General features: G+C 36.8%; 1 protein-coding gene and 1 long non-coding RNA gene across 3 annotated transcripts in view; one reads left to right on the top strand and one right to left on the bottom strand.

Moving 5' to 3' along the window:
• EDIL3 (EGF like repeats and discoidin domains 3) overlaps nucleotides 1-21819 on the top strand; it is a 392288-nt gene extending 370469 nt beyond the window's left edge. For both annotated transcript variants that reach the window (XM_031447711.2, XM_010982003.3), the window contains one exon: nucleotides 18906-21819. In XM_031447711.2, the coding sequence (XP_031303571.1) occupies nucleotides 18906-19055 (150 nt within the window). In that variant the 3' untranslated portion in view covers nucleotides 19056-21819. The remainder of the gene's footprint in view (nucleotides 1-18905) is intronic.
• Nucleotides 10877-17971, bottom strand: LOC116151955 (uncharacterized). Its single transcript, XR_010378949.1, has 3 exons — nucleotides 17910-17971; nucleotides 17400-17597; nucleotides 10877-11122 (listed from the first exon to the last, which is right to left on the bottom strand). It is a non-coding gene; the product is annotated as an uncharacterized LOC116151955 (long non-coding RNA).
• Nucleotides 21820-25605: the final 3786 nt, after the last annotated feature.

Raw genomic sequence — 25605 nt, 5'->3', positions numbered from 1 at the left:
CTAGGTCTGCCTGCTGGATTGGGAAAGGGCAACCACGCTGAACAAATTTAAATTCGGAAAGCAGCATATTGTCACCAGTGAGTAGTATGAGAGCAGTTGTAAAGGTGCACAGAGAATGTGACGGGGACTCACTTAGAGTTGGTTGTGAAGTAGGGGCTTGGGGTCAGAAACAAGGCAGAGACTGGATGCAAGTCCAAGGCAGACAGGGCTGGATCATGTTTAACATGAGCTCCACATGGCCTGCCTACCCAGCGATGTTTGCTCCTGAACCTCATGTGAAAAGGGTTTAAGAGCAAGAAAGGAAGAGAGGAAAAGAATGAGGGCTGACGGGGTAGAGGTGAGCAGGGAGAGGGTTAGCAATTTAAAGAACTTTGATTGTAGACTCAAGGAACTAGCTGCATGCTACAAGTAGAAGACAAGCTGGAATGACAGACTAACCACAGGAACAGTCAGAAGCCAGTGTATCTCAGGAGTTCATTAATTTTAAAGCATTCTGTTTATTTGGAGACAGAATTAGAAACCTAGTTGTCTGTCTTCAAGGACTGATTCTGATATTGCAATGAAAATTCTCTGTATGTCAATTCAGTCTATAATATTAAAGACTAGCAATGTGAAACATATGGTAAATTTTGGCTATTGAAGCCTTTGTATTTCTCAGAAGGTGTTTGGATTTTTTTAATCTTCCTCATTTAAAACAGCAACAACAACAAAAAGCAGAGTGATTGTCTAAACAGGACACACCATCAAGTAGTAGGAAAAAACAAACAACAGGCACAAAATCCATAAAACTCACCACTTTTGGGATGGGTTGGAGGAGGAATCGCATCCCTGTCACCATGACTCATATTTAGTGACAGATAACATCCCAGCACAGATGCTATGAAACATCATTCTCAGTAAGATAGAAGTTTATGAGAAATGGAGGAAACAATGCATAGAAATGCAGTAATGAGGAACAAATATATGTTTGTTCTTTGCGTTAATTATATATGTTCTGAAAACTCAACTTCTTTATTTTCAGAAAATTTGATAAACTCTCTTAAAATGTGAAAGCATATAGTCTTTCTAGTTAACAGATGTTTCTGCATGAATGAAAAATATGTGTAAAAACAAAAGGAATATGTTATGTAGTTATTCAAGTCAAATGTTCATAAATTAAAAAAAAATTTATCATTGCCAGCTTTATGGCCTTACTTTTGCCAATGCTCAAATGCCAAAACACTTAAAAGTTTTCTAATTTTTTTTGTCTTCCTAATCATCACTTAACCAAAACTTAATAGAAATTTCCTCACTGAAAACTGTGAACTCATGTTTGTTTGGCTTCCATATTATGAGACACAATTCTGTAATAAAAATATTCCTCAATAGGAAAGAATTACCTCTTTCCCTATTTAGGTCATGCTTGTATTATTACTGTGAAGGGTTCAAGTGTTAGCACAACTATGACCCTGTGCACTGGTTAAAAATGTGAACACATAAAAAAATATTAATTGAGGGAGAGGGGAAAGGCAAACTGTTGAATCTTATGAATTTAAAAAAGTTTTGATAAAAGTCAAAAAAATGTATGTATTGAACATTGCTTTGATAAGTCCTCAACAGAATGGTCAAGGCTATCAAACTTTCATAAACTGTTAAAAATTCAATTATGTTTTTATTCTTTAAAAGCCAATGATGAACCCGATAAAAGCAGGAGAGCTTAGCTGAAAAAAATTTTTAATATTTTTACCATAAAAATTAGAGTCCTACTTAATGTCAATCTGCTAGTAATCATTCCTACTATGAAAGTGAGTACTCGATCAGTCTAAGACAGAAACCACATCATAATTTTGGTTGTTAGAACTATGCGTTGACTTCTGGTTACAGTACACCAAAAAAAGAACCCATTTTATTTCTAAATAATTACCAAACAATGAATATTTTGGCTGTTTAATATATTTTGAAGGTAAGAAATTCCTTAAGGACATCGTATATGGTACCAGGGCCATTTTTATTATCTACCATCACACCATCAGCTGCAATATGTCAAGCAATTAAAAGTCTCTAATACTTTTAAAATGAATTAATATTCATGTCTGCTTTTTCGTAGTTTAAAATTAAAAAAGAATAAAAGATACCTGTCAGCATTCCACGTTTATGGAAAACGATAAAAAGATTTCTGAATCTGCCACGCTTTACAAAATGACCCATTTGGCAGTGACTGTCATGTACCTCCTTCTGTTGGAACTCAAAGAGAAAGCATATTAATATGTATGAAGCGCTCTGGAGACTCACATCTGTACTTAGCCCCTCGGGGCCCTTATTAAAGAGACAATGCATTTCTCATCACTATAAAGCTTCTGGTGTAATTTGAGACACAAAACTGATTAAAAGATAACTTTAAAAAAAATGAAAGATGAATCCAGCAATTATACCTTCACGAAAGGGCATTCCTCTTAGTTTCTCTGCAGCTGTGAACAGATTCCAAACCCCGGAAGACCGAACATAGAAATTAATTTCCTACTTTCCAATAAAACTAGAAACAAAATTAATTTTGTACAGATAAATGAAATGTGAAATAGTAATCAAGGGAGGCATTCCTCATGAGTGAGTGAAAATGTTACTTTTAAGAGCAAAAATGTACTTGTATTTCTTTTCTTCTTTTTGGTAGTTCACCAATTGAAGCACAGGAATAAGGAACAGCACAGTTGAGTTTTCTCCCCTGATATCAAGTATATTTTAATAATTAATACACCCTTAGCTCATTGAGATAAAAAAGACCTAGGATTCAGCTCAGACCAAAGCAGAGTTCGCACCTGCTCAGCTCAGGGCCCGGATTCCCTATGCCCTTCAACTAGGGTTCCCACATTAAATAAAATACAAGATACCTGTTCATTTGACTTTCAGATAAACAATGAATGTTTTTAGTATAAATACATCCCATATCTTGTATCTTGCTGTCCTATCTCCATTAAAGATCTCCCCCATCTTCTAGCTGGATCAGATGGTCTCCTGAGAGTACACAGAGGAGAAAGGAGAATGCCTTCCTTCCACGCCTAGACACACACACACACACACACACACACACACACACGCACACATGCACGCACTCACTGCTTCAGCTCCGAGTTTCCCCTCTGCTACCTCATCATCCATTTCCAGGATTATCTTCTCCCACTTCCTAACACTGTCTCCTCCTCAGGACTGTTTTATCTTAGAAGACACATGGCTGAATGCTTAAATCACTGCTGTGCTCAGACATACAGCTCTGTACTAAGTCATTTTTGACCAAGATCGGGTAAAATTTTCTTAGACTGGGCGTGAGGAAGAGGTTCCTAACGTGGGGTGGGAATTCTCAGATGCTGATTTCTCTACTACCATGTCATGTCGCTAAAAGGGGTTGAAATCACCTGAAATTTTATTCTTATAAAATAAAAAATGCCTGGTGTGATTTAGGAAATTCTGAGAGTTAAGCATTGAGCTTCAATAAGAGAAGCAGGCTGTTCTGTACTTTTATAGAAAAGGGGAAGGACATTTCTACATTTCTTATGTTTTCTGAAAAAAGGAATAACATTAGATGGCCTTGCTCTCTGACTACTGGTAATATCTCCTGGAGATATCTTCGAAAAGCAGATGACTTTTTTTCAATTCTGTTTTTTTTTTTTTCTGTAGGAATATATCTTAGGGCAGTCAAAACCCGAGTGCTGGAAAGCAGATAGTTTAAATATATAGCCACAGCTTAGAATGGCATATTTTATGTTTCATAAATCTTTATAGGCAATCATCCTAGGTGATGTATTTCCTAGGATATTCTTGTTACTTAAGGAGACTTTCATCATAAAAGAAGTTAAATATGGTGGTGTGTCCTACCTACTGACTTTTAGAGTGAGCATTCTAAATGTCAGCCAATTGAGGGGAAGGAAGGTAGCAGTCTACAGAGTTGGAAACTTTTGCTTTGATTTTTCTCTGGGTCTTTTTCCAGGGTCGAGACCTATTAACAAGTCATATGAATTTCTCAGTGGAGTTCTTCTGGCTCTAAAAGGCTGCCAGGTCTCCAGCTACTTGGTGACAAAGTTATGGTAGAAAACCACAGAAGAGATGGAGGTAGAACTCAGTCCCCAGTCCTCTCTCTCCGTCGTTTGACTGGGTTGAATCTTAGCAATATTTTTTGTTACAGTTTGTTATAAGATATTGAGTATAGTTCCCTGTGCTATACAGAAGGACTGTGTTGTTTATCTATTTTATATGTGGTGGTGTGTATCTGCTAATCCCAAACTCCTAATCTATCCCTCCTTCCCCCCACTCCTACTCCTTCCCACTTTGGTAACCATAAGTTTCTTTCCTGTGTCTGTGAGTCCGTCTCTGTTTTGTAAATAAGTTCATTTATATCATTTTTTAGATTCCACATATAAGTGATATCACATGATATTTGACTGTCTGACTTAGTATGATAATCTGTACGTCCATCCATGTTGCTGCAAATGATATGGTTTCCTTCTTTCTTTATGGCTGAGTAATATTCCATTACATATACATAAAATGTATATATTCACATCTTCTTTATCCAGTCATCTGTCAGTGGATACTTAGGTTGTTTTCATGTCCTGGTTATTGTAAATAGTGCTGCTGTGAATATTAGGGTGCATGTGCCTTTTTGAATTAGAACTCCCTCCAAAAATATGCCCAGGAATGGGATTGTTGGATCATATCTTGACTCTTTTTTTTAGTTTTTTAAGGAACTTCCATTCTGTTCTCCACAGTGGCTGCACCAATTTACATTCCCACCAACAGTGTGGAAGGGTTCTCTTTTCTCCACACCCTCTCTAGCATTTATTATTTGTAGACTTTTTAATGATGGCCATTCTCTTTTTTTTAAATGTTCATTGAAGTATAATTGATTTACCATGTTGTGTTAGTTACTGGTGTACAGCAAAATGATTGTTTTATATATACATATATATATATATATATATATATATGTCATATTCTTTTCCATTATGGTTCCATTATTTATTACAGGATAATGAATATAGTTCCCTGTGCAATACAGTAGGACTTTGTTGTTTATGTATTTTATATATAGTAGTTTGTATCTGCTAATCCTGGAATCCTAATTCATCCCCCCCACCCCCTTACCCCCTTTGGTAACCATGTTTTCTATGGATGGCCATTCTGGCTAGAGTGAGGTGATACCTCATTGTAGTTTCGATCTGCATTTGTCTAATAATTAGTGATATTGAGCATTTGTTCAGGTGCCTGTTGGCCATCTGGATGTCATCTTTGGAGAAATTTCTATTTAGGTCTTCTGCCCATTTTTTGATTGGGTTGTTGGTTTTTTTTGGTTATTGAGTTGTATGAGCTGTTTGTATATTTTGGAAATTAATCCCTTATCGGTTGCATCATTTGCAAATATTTTCTCCTATTTTGTAGGTTGTCTTTTTGTTTTGTTTGTGGTTTCCTTTGCTGTACAAAACCTTACAAGTCTGATTAGGTCCTATGTATTTTCTCAGCAATTCTTTAGCTGAACTTGTCACTGTCACAGTGCACCAGGGAATCACAAGATAATCTCTGCCTGCTTTCCAGTAATACAGAGGTTGATGTTACTGTGGATCATTGTACTCTCCTGCCAATTTGGGTCATCCGCACCCTTCTAGGAGAGTCCAGAAGTTAAAAAGTTTACAGAAATACTCCCAAAGGTATGTCATTTCATCCTCTTTCCCAGCATTTGCAACCTCCAGAGTACCCAAGAAAGAGTGAATTTTAGAAAGATATCACAGCTCTTTTTCCCAAGCAAGAATTAAGTATCAGTCAACCAGCTTTCATATCAATTATAGGACAATGAAAAAGACTGTGTGACAATTTGAAAAGCAATTAAAAGGGTAGGGGGAAAATAGGCAACATATCTGCATTTGAGGCCAGCTGTTATTAGAATCTCACATGGGTGTATTTAGAAAAAAAAAACTCACAGGAAGAACGATAGAGGGCAAATAATGCAACAAGAATTCCAAGTGAACATAAAATTTGCAGTTTAGTGAAATTTTCTTGGAATATATCAGAGATCTACATACAGTAGGAGCATGAAGCAAAGCCAGATCAGTTCAGTGAAATGTAGCATTCCCTGAAACCAAAGACCTACCCGGAACTTAATTACAAAAGAGAGCAGACTTAAGAGCCACAAGAAATCTCCTGAGAGCAACACTGCTGGTGAAAATCATTTTCTCAGAGAATCCATATATTCATTTTAATGGTTTAAAATGATTCATGCACTGGTGGAAGAAAGACATGGAACTTGTCCCCATGTTTTTCTTTTCACTTCCGCCATCAAACAAAAATGCTCTGTAATTGGACCTTCAAAGTTAAATCTTTGGATAGGCAGTCTGAAAGCCTCAGATAATTTCATCAAGGGGTTTCGGAAACAAAGAAATCTCTGAAGGCTCCAGGGTCCAGATTTTTAAAAGGGCTTATGGAATAAAACAGCATTTTGAAAGAAACAGATAAAAATTGGTATCCAATATGAAATGTGGTACAGAATTATTTATATATGTCACCATGTTCTGTAGCTTTCAGCAAAGTTGACTGTAGTTTCTTAAGAGATTTCAAATTAATCCCCCTAGAAGGCCCAAGTAATATTCCCCAAAGGTTCTATAAACCTTTGTAGAAACGATACTAAAGAAATAAAGAAGAATGAAAATATTGAATTGTTAAGTCAGTGAAATATTAAATAGAACAAGTAACATTAGTTGTTGCTATATTTAAGTTTATGTCCATGAGAATAACTATCCAGAAATTAAGAAGAGTGAGTAAAATAGAGACTAGAGCCTAAGAGCAGAGGATTTAGCACTTGTCTCAAGGGTCACAATAAATACAGTTTAATAGCTCGTTGTGTCAGGACTTAGTCAAAGAATCAGAAAAAAAAAGTTCACAATTAATTTTGAAGCCTGAACATCTGTCCCAGGCCTGGTATATAAGGTTGAGGAAGTTTTAGACATAATCCTTCCAGACAACTGAGGTCCTTTTTAGACAGTGAGTGTTACAAACATCAAAACTGCCGTGGAGCCTATAACCTTCCAATACCAAATACTCAGTGCAGAATTGGGAATTTCCAAATCCACCCTCACTTCTGATGCCAATTGAGAGTGCTGAGGTCCAAGACCACCTCTGGTTTGACAATTCACTAGAAAGACTCACAGAATTCATTTAAAACTACTTTATTCACAGTTACAGCTTATGACAGTGAAGGGATACAAATAAAAAGCAGCCAAGGGAAGAGGCATATGAGGCAGAGTCTAGGAGATTCCAAACATGGGCTCTCCCTTGGTGGAGCCTTGATGTTCAGAGTTTTTGTTGAGGCTTAGACATGGAGACATGGTTGAGCACCTGCATGGCTGACCTTAGTCTCCTGCCCCTCCAGTGGTCAAGGTGGCCCAAAGCCCCACCATACATCACATTGTTATCATGGACTATCTTACCACAGCCCCCAGATAAACAGATATACTCTAATCATGTAGGCTATAACAAGGTTTAGAGATTACCTCCCAGGAGCTGAGGGCAAAGATTAGAACCCCCCCACCCCAGCCCTTTGGATAATCTTGCACGGCACACTCATTAATATTAAACAAAGTTGTACGTATGAACTCTACGCTCCTTACTGGAATGACGTGTCTGCAAACACTGTGACTATATTAGCCCAACACATCCTAAACCATACAGAAATGTTCTCCTGCTGACGAATTATTTTGGTTGGCTATGGCCTTACTTCATCTGCACTTTTGGAAGGCAACAGTTTTATTCAAGATGCTTTGGGTTAGAAGACAGCTTCCTGTTCTTCTCGGCTGATGAGAATTTTTGCTGCAGCATTGTTGGGATGTCCAATAGTGAGGACTCATCCCCCAGCTTATTCTTCTGTAGACTAATAATCAATGTAGACTCTTGTTAACACATCTACTACCTCCAACAAGAGCCTTTTTTCCTCTTTGTACTTCTTAGAATGTGATTCTCAATTTGCACAATTTTCCAAGGAACGTTTCTTAGAATATTGGAATTTACCTGGAAACTGGTTCTTGTTTCCTTATTACAGCTGGAAGAATGTACTTATATTTAGGCTAATTTTGTTACAGGGTTTCATTGGTTTAGTGGAATTGATTGCAGAGGAAACCATCAAGAATGATATACCAGCCATTCAATCATGAAGTTGTTTCACGGTACTGGTATGTTTTCCTAGAAAATTGAATTCTCTGAATAACAGCTAGAGTCTATGTCGGATAAAAGAATCAAACTTTGGTTTCAAATTTTTTATATCCAATCACTAACAGAAGTTTCACAAAACATGCAGAACTTCCAATAAGATTTTTTTAAACATGATGTAGATTTAAACCTTTCAGAAAACAATTTTCTACACATTTCAACACAGTAATTTTTATTTTACTTTTTTAAATGAAAAGTTTGGAATTTTGCAATGTTCCAATATAAGGCAAAGTAGGACATAAATTGTTGCTCAGCCTAAAGCATATGAATAATGTGGCCAAAGAATCAGAAACAACTGAAGTGTCTGTTATATACAATATTCATATGGATAAATATTATGTTTAACATCATTTGTGCATACTAATTCTGTGAAATTTTTCATAAGGCTTTAAATCACTTAAAGCATTGATTCAAGTTGTAACTCAAGTTGTAACTCTAAAATGTTTAACAGCCCAGAAAATTCAAATAATGTTGATACTAAGTATGTAAAAATGAGTTTTATGATGCTGAATCATAAATTAGTAAGTATAAGTCCTTTATGTCACCCACAAAAATCAGATTTTATACTCACATAATATGTAAATGCTTACTTTATGAACTAGATACTAACTACTAAGTTTCCACTATTTAAAAAAATGGACCATTATTTTAACTAGAAATTGCTAATTTTAAAATGTCATGAATTCAATGAAAAACTGGGATGAATATAAATTTCTACATGCACTATAAACCCATTTTACAAGCACAAAATTGGGGAAGTCCTGGCTTAAGAGAAATTTTATGGAAAAGCTCAGTTTATTCAACCATAAATCAATCAATCATGACCCAAAATGTAATATAATAGTTTTAAATCTTAGCCTGCCTTGATAGAAGCATTGTATCCACAGCAAAGCTGCACTCAGTTTTTGAGCCATTGGCATAACAATTACATACTATGTACAAGCAAATACCACTTTTTCATAGAATCACAGTTAAAGCAGAAGGTATCCAGTGGAATGCAATCAAGGTAAGTCTGAAAATCATCTAACATAGGGAACTTTTTAAGGAACCATAAATGTTTAGCCTAAAGCACTGGATTTGAGTGTGAAAGGCTTGTGTTAGTTATTGTTAAATATGTCTAAAGTGCTTTTCTTTTAAAACCTAGAATTCTATGTGTGTTGAGAATAAAGCTGTAAGATTGATACATGGATGTTAGGAAGAGGCATATTTCAGCCTAATAAGAAGGCAGGGTTTCCAAGTGTCTAAATACATACCTGCTTTATTATATTGAGACTTGCCATGGATGGGCTGAAAGTTCCATGTCAGAAATGCTGGGGAAGTTGGCACTAGCCAGATCTGTCTTCTCTTTTAGGTCTCAGATCTGTTCACTCTATCAGTAGAATTAGATAAAAACAGGGTTTCTCAGGGATCAGAGCTGCAAAGCACTGTTCTTTTCTAACTTCTTTATAAGCACTCTGAATGAAAGGGTAGATACTCAAAATTATGTATGCTAAGTAAAGAATTCTTAGCTTTTGCACACCTCCAAGCCCCACCCACAGTCTGCCTAGGAAAAAGGGTTTTTATCTTTGTCCTTCCCTTAAGGACATTAGATCAGTGTACAGATCTAGTCAATAAAGCCAACACTGTGGTTGACACTATTAACAAGGCAAATGCAAACAACAGAGAAAACTTGAGAAAGCTTGATTCAATCCTTTCATTTCCACAATATCTAGAATCTACATACCAGAAGAGAAATAATGAAATCTAGAAGATGACTAAGAGGCCACAGGGATAAAGTGATGATCACCTGAGACCTTGCTAAAATACTGACTTGTCAGCCCTGTGAAGAGCTCAGGGAGGCTATATAAAAATGCTTAAGACCGCTTGCTATTTGGATGATGTGAATATAAATTTCAAAAGGTTAGAACAGTGTGAATCTCTTTAAAACTTTTAATAAGTTAAGTGAAAGACAAATAAAAAGCACATTTTTACAAATCCGATGACTTAGTAAATAAATAACATGTGCAAGTTGTGAAAGACAGAGTCATAATGCTAAGAGACACTGAGATGCTCCCCAGCTCTGTGACTGAGCCATGGAGGACAGTCTTGCCTGCCTCCAGTTGATACCATCTCCTCTGGCCTGAGTAGACCATCGTCCCTACTGAAGGATGACACATCTCATCTTACCAAAAAATGTTGCTCCCGGCAACTTTTGATGGTTCTATTTTGTCGGACAGTCTCTGTGTTGAGATTTGAATCCTCACCAGAATCTGACTTGAATTTTAGCTAATATCACAGGAGAGCTGATACAAGAAAATCAGATCCAAGATCTCAGTCACATTGACACAGCTGCATTTTTCTCTCTCTTACCTTCTCCTAGGTTGTAATTGTAGAAGCCTCTCCTCTCCAAGGTATCTTGAGTACCTTTTTCTCCTGGCCCCGTATGTTGGGAAAAACCTGAAAGACCTCTAAGCATTATCATGTTTGAGTATCTCAGCAAAATTGTCATCAGCTAAGTAGCTAAGCTTCCTCCTAAAACTGAAATGTGTGCATATTCTTTCTAAAAGCTTCTAAATCAACTTCTCTTTGTCAGGTACAGTGTTTTCCTTTATCTATATGGGGATTTAATATTCTCCATCAGTCTTTTCAGACTTCGATTTCAATCAAGGTGCTTGTATCTCTAAAGTGTGTATGTGAAAGCACTTTTCTAGAATTCTTACAGGTTTTATAAAGTTAACTGAAAACACCAAGTTTGCATCCCTTTCCCAGGTAAAGCCTTGAAACAGCATTCTTCAGCAGGATCCTCTTAGTGCTGGAGACAGGAATCCAGCACATGTGCCACATGTTTGCACAGCAAGTACAGGGTATCATGCTGGAATTAGCAAATGTGTGCCTTGTTCTGTCTGGGTCATTATTGAGAGACCTGTGGGGAAAAAAGTATATTTTCAGTATTTTTAGATCTTGGTTTGTTTGATTCCCTTACAGATTTAGGCTGTTTTCTTTATTCTGTTTTATGAAACTTCATTTAATTTTGTTGATGAACATTCAAATATCTATGACTTTCACATATTAAATCAGATGTCATAGCTGTATGCAATTTCAGAGCTGCTATAATTTCTCTATATGTATTCTCCATTATGAATAAAGCAGCAAGTATAAGTAATAATTCAACTACTGCTTTGTGGGTTGACAGTTCCATATTGAAACTTGTGCCGAAAACAAGCTACTTAAAAGAAAATTGTTTCTTCCTGTATTTCCTTCCCAGGAAGTGAGTGGTATAGCACTGTACTTTGGATGGTTGCAAATCTTGTGATGAAAGTTAGTGAATTTAAACTCTATTATTCCAGAGATATACTTTTAACGTTCTGTAGCAGGGTTATGAAATTGGATTTTAGAGTCTCTATTAAAGTGTAACACCACAGTCTCAGTGAAGCACTTGAATCCAAATCGTATGTTAGAGAGAATGTCAGGAAACCACAGAATATACTCTTCTTATTTTCTGTTGTTACAGTAACATCTCTCAGGATTTCTGGTGAGTGTGTACGTGGTATATCCTATACATGTGAGCTTTTGCTAACAGAGACACTGTTATGTAGTAACAATTTTCAATCCAGAATTAATTCCTCTTTGGACAGTGCAGGCTAGAGCATTGCTGAGGATAAAATTTGTATTAAATGAATGTGGATTCAGATATGCCAGGATGATGAATTCTAGACTTGGCACAGTTCAGTATTCCTTTCTTCAGCAAATATTTATTCAAAAACAGTCTTGAGATATATTTTGTGTCAAAGTGAAAAATTATTTCCCCACAAGATTGGGACGGCACTTTGCCTTCACCTTCAATGGCACATAATCTTTCCATGGAACCAACGGAAAGATTACCTCATCTTGCCTGTTGCTTCCATTAATCAGTGTCACACACTGTCTAATGCTTTAGAGAGAGTATCTTGATTTTTCTCTTCCCAGGGGACCTTTTGTGATCATGTGAGACTGAACCACTTATTCCAGAAGGCCATTTTTAAAACATTTCCATTAATTTCAGAACGTTCAAAGATAGGGTTAAATATTCTGTCATGTGATAATAGAGTTTCTTTTTTTTTTTTTTTCACCCCTTTGAAGAATTTTATTTTCAGGTCTCTTTGACCATGTAGTCACATTTTGATCTCACACAAGTAAAAAATTATCCTCCAATTTTAAGATACCTCATAAAGCTGAAAGGCAAAACCCTGAAGAGATTTTCACTATCCTAGCTGAACTGCAACAAAAATGTTAATATAAACTAGTTAGAAATGACTTAATAATAAATGTTCAGAATCTATAGGTTAAAAATGGTAAAATCTTCAAGACTAAATATTATAAATATATTAGTTACTCCCAGAGTAATTTATAATTTATTGCCACTCTTAACAGGACTCCACTGTTTAGTTTTGTTTTTCTTATATTTTTATTGAAGTATAGTTAGTTTATAAGGTGTCAGTTTCTGGTGTACAGCACAATGGTTCAGTCATATAGGAAAATACATATATTCGTTTTCACATTCTTTTTCATTATAGGTTACTACAAGATATTGAATATAGTTCCCTATGCTATACAGCATAAACTTCTTGTTTATCTATTTTATATATATTAGTATCTTTAAATCTCCAACTCCCAGTTTATCCCTTCCCACCTCCTTCGCCGCCCCTGGTAACCGTAAGTTTGTTTTCTATGTCTGTAAGTCTGTTTCTGTTTTGTAAATAAGTTCGATTCTTTTTTTTTTTTTTTTTTAAAGATTGCACATATGAGTGCTATCATATGGTATTTTTCTTTCTCTTTCTGGCTTACTTCACTTAGAATGATGTTCTCCAGGTCCATCCATGTTGATGCAAAGGGCATTATTTTATTGTCTTTTATGGCTGAGTAGTATTCGATTGTATGAATATACCACAACTTCTTTATCCAGTCATCCCTCGATGGACATTTGGGTTGTTTCCATGTCTTGGCTATTGTAAACAGTGCTGCTATGAACATTGGGGTGCACTGCCTTTTTGAATTAAGGTTCACTCTGGATTTATGCCCAGGAGTGGGATTGCTAGATCGTATGATAAGTCTATTTTTAGTCTTTTGAGGAATCTCCATACTGTTTTCCACAATGGCTGCACCAAACTGCGTTCTCACCAACAGTGTAGGAGGGTTCCCTTTTTTCCACAGCCTCTCCAGCATTTATCATTTATGGACTTTTGAATGATTGCCATTCTGATTGGTGTGACGTGATACCTCATTGTAATTTTGATTTGCAGTTCTCTGATGATTAGCGATATTGAGCATTTTTTCATGTGCCTATTGGCCATTTGTTTGTCTTCACTGGAGAATTCCTTGTTTAGGTCTTCTGCCCATTTTTGGGTTGGGTTGTTTGTTTTTTTCTTAAGTTGTATGAGCTGTTTATATATTCTGGAAGTTAAGCCCTTGTCAGTCTGATCTTTAGCAAATATTTTCTCCCATCCTGTAGATTGTCTTTCTGTTTTGCTTATGGTTTCCTTTGCTATGCAAAAGCTTATAAGTTTAATTGGGTCCTATTTGTTTATTTTCGCATTGATTGCTATTGCTTGGGTAGACTGCCCTAGGAAAACATTGCTGAGATTTATATCGGATAATGTTTTGCCTACGTTTTCTTCTAAGAGGTTTATCGTGTCTTGTCTTGTTTCAGTCTTTTAGCCATTTTGAGTTTATTTTTGTGTATGGTGCGAGCAAGTATTCTAACTTCATTGATTTACGTGCAGCTTCCAGTTTTCCCGACACCACTTGCTGAAGAGACTGTCTTTACTCCATTGTATGTTCTTGCCTCCTTTGTCGAAGATTAATTGACCAAAAGTTTGTGGGCTTATTTCTGGACTCTCTATTCTGTTCCATTGATCCATATATCTGTTTTTGTACCAATACCATTCTGTTTGGGTTACTGTAGCCTTTGTAGTATTGTCTGTAGTTTGGGAGGGTTATTCCTCCAGCTTCATACCTTTTCTTCAGTAATGCTTTGGCAATTCTGGGTCTTTTGTGATTCCATATAAATTTTAGGACTGTTTGTTCTAGTTCTGTGAAAAATGTCCTGGGTAATTTGATAGGGATTGCATTAAATCTGTAGATTGCTTTTCACCATGGAGTATTATGCTGGCTGTAGGTTTGTCATAAATACCTTTTATTATGTTGAGCTATGTTCCTTCTGTACCCACTTTGGTAAGAGTTTTTATCATAAATGGGTATTGAATTTTATCAAATGCTTTTTCTGCATCTATTGAGATGATCATGTGGTTTTTGTCCCTTCTCTTGTTGATGTGGTGTATCACATTGATAGATTTGCATATGTTGAACCATCCTTGTGTCCCTGGGATAAACCCAACTTGATCATGGTGTAGGATCTTTTTTATGTGTTGTTGGATTCTGTTTGCTAACATTTTGTTGAGGATTTTTGCATCTACGTTCATCAACGATATTGGCCTATAGCTTTCTTTTTTGGTGGTATCTGTGTCTGGCTTTGGTATCAGGGTGATGGTGGCTTCATAGAATGAGTTTGGGAGTATTCCCTCCTCTTCAATCTTTTGGAAGTGTTCGAGAAGGATTGGTATGAGCTCTTTCTATGAGATCCCCAGTGAAGCCATCTGGTCCTGGACTTCCGTTTGCAGGGAGAATTTTTATTGCTGATCCTATTTCACTTCTAGTGATTGGTCTCTTCAAGTTGTCCAATTTATTGCCATCTACTTGTTCATAGTTTTCTCTCACGATTTTTTGTATTTCTGTGGTGTTGGTTGAAATCTCTCCATTTTCATTTCTTATTTTGTTTGTGTCCTCTCTCTTTTCTTCTTGGTGAGCCTGGCCAGAGTTTTGTCAACTTTGTTTACTCTTTCAAAAGAAACAGCTCTTGGTTTGATTGGTTTTTTTTCCATTGTTTTTTTTAATCTCTATTTTATTTCTTCCCTTCTGCTGACTTTAGGTTTTGTTTGTTCTTTTTGTAATTCTTTTAGGTGGTAGGTTAGGTTGTTTGAAATTGTTCTTTTTGAGAAAGGCCTGTACTGCTATGAACTTCCTTCTCAGGACTGCTTTTGCTGCAGCCTACAGATTTTGTGTGGTTATGTTTTCATTGTCGTCATTTGTCTTAAGGTATTTTGTAATATCTTCTTTGATGTCATTGTTGACCCATTGGTTTTATAGTAGTATGTTGCTTAGTCTCCATGCTGGCATTTTTCTCATTTGTTTTTCTAGTTTCATGCTATTGTGGTCAGAGAAGATGCTTGGAATAATTTCTATCCTCTTAAATTTGTTGAGGCTTCTTTTGTGCCTGAGTATGTGGTCTATCCTAGAGAATATTCCATGAGCACTAGAAAATAATGTATATTCTGGTTTTGGGGGGATGTAATTTCCTAAAAATATCAACCAAGTATAACTGTTTTATTGTGTCATTTAGAATCTCCCTTGCCTTACTGATTTTCTGTCTGGAAGACCTGTCCAATGATGTTGGGTGTTAAAGTCTCCTACTATTACTGTATTCCCATCAATTTCTCCATTTATATCTGTTAGTATTTGTTTTATATATATATCCTATTATCCTATATTGGGTGCACATATGTTAACGAGTATAATATCTTCATCTTGTGTTGCTCCTTTGATCATTATATAGTGTCCTTTTTCTTTATGGCCTTTGTTTTAAAGTCTATTTTGTCTGATAAGAGTATTGCTATTCCCACTTTCAATCTAGTGGGTCTCTTGTAGGTAGCATATTGTAGGCTTTTCATTTATTATTCAATCTGCCACTCGTTTGATTGGAGCATTTAGTCCATTGACATTTATAGTAATTATTGATCTTTGTTGTCAAGTTGATTTGGTGTTTCTTCTTTGTTCCTTTCTTTTCCTTTTCTTTCTGTCATTTGATAATTTTGTATTAGCTTTGCTTCTTTTTGGGTTTTGTGACTCTAAATGCTTTGTTTTTCCTTGTCTGTGAAATTCTTTCTCTTGCTTTCTATTCTAAAGGATAACCTTGCTAGATAAAGAATCCTAGGCTGCATCTTTTTTTCATTCAGGACTTTGAATATATCTTGCCACTCCCTTCTGGCCTGTAGTGTTCAGCTGAGAGCCTTATGGGGGTTCCCTTGTAAACTCACTCTTTGTTTTTCTCTTGCTGTCTTTAGGATCATTTATCTTTAACCTTGGCCATCTTGATTATGTCTTGGTGTAGGTCTATCTGTGTTCTTCTTGTTGGGGACCCTCTGTGCTTCCTATACTTGGTTGGAAGTTTCCAGTCATGATTTCTTCAAATACCTTTTCAATCCCCCTTGCTCTTCTCCTTCTGGGACCCATATTATGTATAGGTTGGCACACTTATATTGCTTTCATTAGTTTTTACTTGCTTTTCTGTCTGCTGTTCTGATAAGGTGGCTTCTGTTATTCTGTCATCTAAGTCACTTACTCATTTCTCTGCATGATCTAGTCTGCTTGACTGCCTTTAGTGCTTTGATCACTCCCTTTTTGAAGTCATGATCTAGTAGACTATTGAGGAGGTTTATTTCATTGATTGTTTTTTTCAAGGAATTTCTCTTGGTCTTTTTAATTGGGAGTATCAGTTGTCTATTGCGGTCTTGAAGGGCTGTTTTATTTTTTGTTTGTTTGAATTTAAATAATTAGGAACATTCTGTACAGATTTTGTGATGGCTGTTCGCCATGTCTTTCCTCTGTCTGTATGGGCTATTATCTCTTTAATTGGGGGTGTGGGGATCAGAGCCTGCCCTGATAGTTGTTGTTGAGCTGGGCCTCCTTTTTTGTTCCATGGTTGTCACAGCCTTGACAGGGGTCTGGTCTGCTCCCCTGTTGCTGGATTAGAGGCTTCTAGACCTGTTTCTGAGCTGTGGTGTCTGGTAGGCAGGAGATGTCCACTGGTAAGTGCCCTCGGTGGTGGTGTCTGTTACTTGTTATGTGGGGTTACAAAGTGCTCCTTGTTGATGCTGCCTTTGTCCTGTCCTTAGCTGTGGGAATGTCAGCCACATGCTCTGGTGTCCACCAGGTTCTGGGGCCCAGGAACCACCAGTGCACATCCGCCAATATCAGGTGCTAGGACCCACCATAGGGAGCGTGCAGTCACAACCTGAATCTGTGGTGCACCACAGGGTTAGCAGACCCCAGCCCCACACCTGCATACAGGACATTACACTGGCCTGTTATTAATTATCCATACTCACCTCTGCCGTGTATCAGAACTCTGCTTACTGCTTGTTTGCCCTAGAGGTGTGGGTCCAGAGAACAAATCCACCTTCTCTACCTGGGGCTGTAAACAAATCTCAGTCCAGCCTGGCCTGTGAAGTTACAGGGCTGCTGGGTGTGGATTCAGCTTTCAGCCCTGCTTCCGTGATGGCTATGCCCAAGCCCCACCTCTCTTCCTGCAAGAAAACACCAACAATGGAGCCAAGTGGAGAAAGCAGCTATGGCGGGGCTGTGTTGTGCCCATCCCCACCACACCCTTTATGGGAGGTCCCAGGCTGTTCTGTTCCACACATGCCCTCCAGTCCCCTGAGACTTCCTCTGTGCAGTGAGCCTTCTGCTTCGCACAGATCTCCAGCAGCCAGTCCTGGCTTGTTCCTGCGGGCTCGAGTCTAGGGCCAAGGATCGCAGGGACCCTCACCCCCACTGACCTCCCATGCTGTGCCCTCCCTGCAAGACCAGTCCTGCACCGAATTTTTTTTTTTTCTTACCGGATTTTGTGAGAATCCTCCTGTATTTCAAAGCGAGAAACACTGCCAGAGTTCAGTCGGTGTTCTGTGTGATTCAGTGGGTTTGTAGACATAATTCTTGGTATATCAAGGTTCAACCCCCATGGGCTCCACTGTTTTGATTTTGGGTTTTTTTCCCTGAAGCAAGCACTTCCCAACATTACTATTAAAGTCTCTTGGGAGAAAAATGGACATAAAAAGTTCAAAAAAACTGAAACAAAAGAAGAATGAGGAACAGTCACGCAATGCCAACATGCCAGGACATTGTAGGTCACCATGCTCACAACAGTGTTGTATGGATTCAGAAATTAATAGTATTGATTGGGGTTTCTCTCTTGGGGATGGGTTTTGTTCTCTGTTGTGAGACGTATGCGAAAAACAAACACTGTGAGAAAGACCATGATGCTCACCAAGTATCCATGTGCTCCTCTCCATTTTCCAGACTCCTTTGCAGTTGGGCTGGGGTCCTATAGTTAGATAAGGTCAAAGAGATGTATCCAAGCTCCCCCATACCTTTTTCTTTAAAACATCCTGCACAATCTCCCAGCTCTCTCTCCCCTTGAGGATGCGGACATCTCCTCTTTCAGACGGTGGCTGTAATTTCCAACAGCCCACATCTCTGTAGCACCCCTTCAAAGAAAGCATATTGGTAGGCTGCCTAACCAACAGCCTGTAACAGAAGCAAAAAATGACTATTTGCTGCATTAAAAAATCCTGATAGACAGTTTTAAGAAAACATTAAAATTCATAACTATGTATTCCTGCGTTAGACAATCTTCATCTTATTTAAGTCTTAAACAGGCATTGACAGTTTCATTTCAAAATGATCAGTAAAAGAAGTTGCGATATATTTTGAAAAACCCAGCATGAATTACTTATCAAATCTCATGTTTAGGAAAAATGCTCTCAGCAAGAAAATAATAAAAATCATTTCTAAGAAAAGGAAGGCCAGATGATTGATAGTCTGTTCTTTACTAGGTTTTCCAGGGCAATTTTGACAACGATACTCACAGGAAAAACGTCATCGACCCTCCCATCTATGCTCGGCATATAAGAATCCTTCCTTGGTCCTGGTACGGGAGGATCACGCTGCGGTCGGAGCTGCTGGGCTGCACAGAGGAAGAGTGAGGAGACCCCCACATCCTGCACCCCTCCTATTTCCCTAAAAGTCTCTCCATGGAATGACCTGTGCAAAATCTGTAGGAAACTTCATGAAAAAGTGCTCAAATTATGGTAGGCCACTAACTGTCTTCTTAAGGAGGTCTAAGCCTGCCTTTTCAATGGTTTAATTTGATTTTTATCGTTTAAATTTCTTAAGCAACATCGCATTAACTGTGAACTATTCTCATTGTTTTCTGACTTATTCATACTGGTTGAAGTATATTAGGGAAAGATAGTAGCACTCTTTTGATAGCAAGGGTAAAAATATCTCACAGTTATCAAACACAAGAGTTGTTAGAGCTTTTATAATCAATTCTTATAAAAAGAATACTGCAATGTTAGCAATAAGTTTTTTTTCCTTCCGTAATGACTCTATATTATCCTATTTCCCTGTGCCTACGGTGTTTAAACTGAATTCTGATGAAGAATCTAATGTGCAGTACTAATTGATACTATAATTCTCATTTTACTTTCATTATTTCTAATCAGATTGCTATCTGTTTCTTTTTGTTCTATTCTATACACTGTATATTGCCTGAATAACTCCGTATTTTTCCCAATTGAGTTTTGTCCTATTACTCACCTAAAAGAACTCATGCTTGTATGTGTGTGTTTATATGTATACACACACACACACGGATGAAACGTGACTGAATATCAGTCAGTACATTGGTCATAATTAATTATCAGTAGGTTGAATCTGCAATCCTTTTGTTTTTGAAGGACGCTATAACTATTTAAATTTAATTTCCAAATACTTCCATTTTGCAAAATAAACAACAAAATTCCATTATATTCCATTATGATTCTTTAAAACAAAATGTAAACCTTTGTTTTACCAGCATTTACATAGCCTTATCTTTACTTTAAAATAGAATAATAAAATGTCTATTTAAAAATTTTTTAGCAAACAAATATTGACATAGTGCTGCATAACCAGGTCAAGCATACTCATCATTTCTTTGTTCATCTCTGCATTTCCTGTGAAACTAGAATTTTATTGAGGTTTGAAACTGGTGGTGGTTTCTCAGGAAAGTACAGTGGGTACATATTTGTGAGAAAAGAAGTATACTAATGACAAAGCTGTCAACCATTTTCAAGATGAAAATTGATTTCTACTTACTTTGCTTCAAAGGTTCTGAAAAATAAGAAATTATCATCACAATTTGTTATTGATAATGGAGGTCTCATTGACAGTCTCTCAAATTAAAACTCACACTGCCTCCATGAAAGTCTTCAACATCTAATTTATAACCTTTACAAGTATTTGTTTTCTAAGGCTTAGACACAGAATTATTGGGGTTTAAAATTAAGGGTCCTGGAAAAGAAAGTATGGTATGTGTACGAAACGTTGAGGTCCTGTGCAACACTGCTAAGTTCTTTTCTTTATTATTTGTGCTGCATAACAAAAGCCACTAGACTGTTACTGTCTTGTCTGTGTCCACGTGCTAACAGCATCTCTTAATGATGTATATACGGTGTTGTCTTCAATCATAGTGAAGAATCTAAAGAGAAAGTCAATCATAATGGCATTTTTCAAAGAGCAAAATACAGACTAGCTGGCCACATATTTGTCCTATGCCCACACGCTTTCTAATTTAGGTTCTTATTATAAAAGTGTTGATTTGAAGTATCTGAAATGGTGAAAACAAAACTGCCATGTCATCAATATCACCTTTTTAAGAGAACTTTAAAATATGAATTTAAATATTTTTAATATGCTAAATATTAAGGTCATGTTACAAATAATGACTTAGGTCCAAAAATATACACAGACTTACTTACTTCATAGCCAATGGCCCTTATTTGTTTAAAAATTTACTGTCCTACCAAATTCCTAGCCATTTTCCTTTGTACACTATGCACAATTCTTGATCCTTAACAGAGTGTGTTTTTAAATTTTTGAGTAATTTTTAATGCTTTACTTTCTCAAATTATTCATGGCTTCTTATAATGTTTTGAATTATATTTTACTGATTTTTTTTGAAAAAAAATAACTAGTTTCAAAGGGAGTTTGTTAAAATTCGGTTACCTTTCAGAAATAGATGGCTTTCTCTTGCTTGTGCATTTTCTCTCTGCTCTGTATGCTTTTCACCAACACAGCATATCATGGGCTAGCTGTCCAAGACGCCCCAAATTAATAACAACAAAGAGATTCCGACATGTGGAAATGTTAATAATTAATTATTGTGAAGTATTATGTAACTTTTGTGTCAATGACATCAAAGTAAAGCAAACTTTTTCTATTTAAGTTTACACTAAAACAAGTAAAATCTCATAAGCAGAATACACAGAAGACTTAGTCTTCACCATACTAAGTAACTATAATATGCTAATTTTATAATCTATGAAATTACAATTTTAAACATCTTCATTTCATCTATGTCTTATTAAAAGCCTTTATCATAATCACTAATTCTAATTTTAGGATTGACTTTCTCTTTCTGAATGGCTTCATAAGGGTTGGTGTGAATTTTGAAGACTTGGGGTACTAATGATAGTATCTTTGCTAGTCAACAAATTATGAAATATAATACTCACTGCTGGCGTCGGATGTGTCAGTAAGTACAGAAATAACTAAGACACAAGATAACCTTTGCAAACTTTCAACTGTGTAATATTCCAATGTTGGGTTTTTTTTCCTTTGTATATATTAAATCATGTAGGATGTTGTAAAATCAGTATGACCTTGTCTAGTCTTCAGAGTTAAAATAAACTTTTGAAAATCTGGGATACTTTTGAAGCCGCTGTAATCAAACACATTTGTAAGAATGCACAAATTGTCTCAATGTGAATACCCACTACTCTTACCTACATGCTGGTTTACTTTTAACTTTGTACAGGAAAATTAAACAAGTACAGAACAAAAACAAACATCAAAATCACAATAGCCTTCAAATATACATTGCTATCTGCTAAATTGGCCTTTCCAAAATTATTAAAATGTGTGCATTTCTCCTGCTCCTTTTAGCTAGGGAACATGTTATTGGAATACTAATAACCCAGAGTCGTATTTTTTTTGCCTCATGCATATTTAAAGCCTTGAGCTCCAGGACTGATCTGCCCATTGTGAAGCCACTGCTGTTATTTCTATTGTTCTTTAAGTGCATGATTCTCAGGAGTATAATGGAGAGATTCAGTCAATACTAAGCAGTACCACAAACACTAATATTTATCCATATAACTCTAGCTGCTGCTGAAAGAAAATCCTAACACTTGGCTTCTTCACAAACCCTGCTTCTTCCTCTCTGAAAGTCACTGGTAAAATATTCAGTCCATTTACGTCCCACATTTAGATATTTTCTTAACATTCAAAGAATTTAGGGAAGAGACTTGAGATATTAAATGCTGACTCCTGAGTTGAGGTTCAGTGAATCTCTGCTAGTTCTCAGACTAACTTATTATATGTTTGTGTATTCGTACATGTTCCTATTTAATTGCATTTTAATGTGAATGGTTCAGTGGGGTTCCATTTCTTGCCTACTTTTCCCACATATAAACCTATACAAATGTGTTTCTTATTAAATACAAGCAATTATACGTATTTTCCCAATAAGGCCAATAAAGAATTATGACATCTAAACAGGGTAAAAATTCATTATGATAGAAGAATTATTCAACAGAAACTTTTCAACTATGAGGCTTTTAAAATTACTAGTTCAAAATGTAAAAATAGTAAAAATATTTCCAAGGAGGAAAGTCTGATCATGTTGAAATTTGATTTTAAAAATCTATTAAGAATAACTTCATGAATGGAAAATATTCTCTCTACATAATCTAAAATTTTAAAACATCTAGCACTTCAGCTTTGAATACATGATGTTAAATGCTGTGAGAAGTGCAATGCTCTCTCTTCCCAAACGCTAGTTTAAAATATTGTTAACAATGGAGTTAGTGTCTTATTTATTTGTGAAAAAATACTGCCACAAAAGTGTCTGTGAGATGCGAAAGTACCCTTTCACCTGAGCAGTTAAAATGGAGGATTAAACAACTCTGCTAGTTGAGAAGCAAGAGAAGGTGTTGTCATTTGTCTCTGCAAAGAAAGAATACCTGGTAGAGGTAGCATTTTTCTGTTGGTTTTGAAAGAGGAAATGGGAGTCCCTGATTCTACTGCAGTAAGAGGCTATAATTCATACTGGATGTTTCCACATTGCCACCAAATAAAGTGCTTTCCACAGCAGGCAAGTGGCACTTGCTCACAGAGTTATTTCTATTAAATGAATTTGGTGGCAGAAATAGGAAAACATTTTTGGAAAAGGCTCCTCATTTGGTAGTTTTTGCATCTCTTGGCAGGAGCTGATGGAGTCATGTGAAACCACTAATGCTGTGGAAATATGGTAGAGTAGCATCAGCACATGGTCACATTACATGATTAAGCACTGCATATGGTCACTGTGTCTAATTTTATTTTAACGTCCTCAAAGGCATGAACCACACTTTCATATTTTCCCTATTTATGTAAAATCCCCATAGTGCTATTCATATGCCCACATATAAATGTATTAATGATGATCAATGGCTCAGAGGCTCAACCTGCTGCCACCTGGAAAAGAAGTAGTGCTACTGAGACTGATGGGGTGCATTCAAACAACACATCCCCCACGGCCAGTACACAAACAGCTTTGTGATAACTTCCGTAGGCATCAGGCCAAAACACTACAGAGGATTAACAAGACGACAACTGGGAGTAGGCAGCATGTCTATGACAGAGGAGTATTTTCAGGGATAAATGACTTAAATAACAAACATATTTACACATTTTATAATTTTCCCACTTTTTTGAAATGTAAAGAAAAAGAATAAAAAGGACTTGCCTTTCCAGAAGAGAACCATAGCAGGCCGGTGGCTCTGGCAGGGTTAATTAGCACTATGCTTCCCAAGGCCAATGGCATTTTCCACCTGAACCTAGGAGAGAGGAATTGAACACAGAGGTTAAACATGGTGTATCACAAAGGAAGCACTAAATAATCAACTCCAACAGTTTAACTTTCTCAGTTCTCAAGCTTCTTAGGTAATGGTACAGATTTTCTTTTTTTTTTTAAGTAGAAGCAGCCTGCTATTATCTGAAGTTTATGTCTGCCCTACCCTCTGCCAAATTCATATGTGGAAATACTAACCCCTAAAGGTGATGGCAGAGTAGGTGGGGACTGTGGTACAGGGGATTAGGTCACAAGAGTAGAACCCTCATGAAAGGGATTAGGACTCTTATAAAAGAGCCACCACAGAGCTCCCCAGCCCCTTCCACTGAGTGAGACACTAGCCATGAACCTGGAAGCTGATCCTCATCAGAAAGCGACCATGCTGGTATCTTGAACTTGGACTTCCCAGCCTCCAGAACTGTGAGCAATGAATTGCTGTTGCTGATACATTACCCAGTTTGTGGTATTTTGTTTTAGCAACCCTAATGAACTAAGACACATCCCTAGAAGGAATCTGTTACTAGCGGTATAAATACTTTAATAAGCTGCTTGGCATGTGGACTTTTAAACAATAGTAAAATATTTTTCAACTTTACAGTGGAGAAAAATTAGTGGGTTAGGACTAGTTTATTTTCTTGATTAAATACATTAGGAGACGAGGGGAGGGGAGGAGAGAGGAAGGAAGGATTGAGTCCATTGTAAAAATTCTTCTGCAAAACATACTATTTCAGTTATATTCCTGTGTATGTAAGTGTTCTTTATCACAGTGCTAATTATTTTTCTTACTTTGAGATAGCCATAAAAGTTTGAAAACCACTGCAGTATGGTCCCTGAACCTCTTTCTTAATGAGTGGCATCTCTTGGTTGCCACGTATGCTGGGGGCTGATGTGAGTTTAGAGCCAGAATTGGATGGATCCTGTCAACAGGCTTTTAGGAGCTGGGTGGGGACAGAGGCGGCACATGGTGCTGGAGGCCTGAGAGATTTTTAAGAAAACAAAGAGATACTACACGGAGAATTGTGTGGATTTTTTCTCTGCGGTGGGCAAAGCCCTTTGTCCTCCTCGTAAAATATTCTAATAAAATAAATTTTTCCCTATTCCACTTCATTGTTTATTCTGCTAAGGAAGGTGCGAGTACGGCCTGAAGGTGGGTTTGCAGCATGAGCAGAGGCTGCCTGTGGGCACCTGGCACTTGAGTTTAAACATACAGATCCAAAAGTCGTTCTGTTTTTGTTTGTTTGAATAGACATTGATGGGTTTTTTTTTAATGGATTTTTCTACAGTCACTTCTGATTTAAAAATTGATAATTTGATTCCCCCCACACCCTCATTCTAACCTTTTAAGCCTACCTTTCAGAACTCTTACTACTAATTCTTTGCTTGAGAGTTTTCCTACCTAAACCTGATACCATAAATGCCTCCAAATAGTAGCATTGGGCTGTAATTCAGGACCTATAAAATGTTGAAATGTTTTCACTTTCACTGGAGATATAAAAGCTAAATCCTTTCATAATTAACACTGTAGAAACTACTAAATGAAGATTAAGATTTAGATTAACCAACTCTTAAAAAATCATTCTCTGAGAAAAATTCCAAAA

Source organism: Camelus dromedarius, chromosome 3 (genome assembly GCF_036321535.1).
Source record: "Camelus dromedarius isolate mCamDro1 chromosome 3, mCamDro1.pat, whole genome shotgun sequence".
In the NCBI taxonomy this organism is placed as follows: Eukaryota; Metazoa; Chordata; class Mammalia; order Artiodactyla; family Camelidae; genus Camelus; species Camelus dromedarius.
The sequence above is the reverse complement of the archived record's forward strand: the minus strand, read 5'-3'. Positions and strand labels throughout refer to the sequence as shown.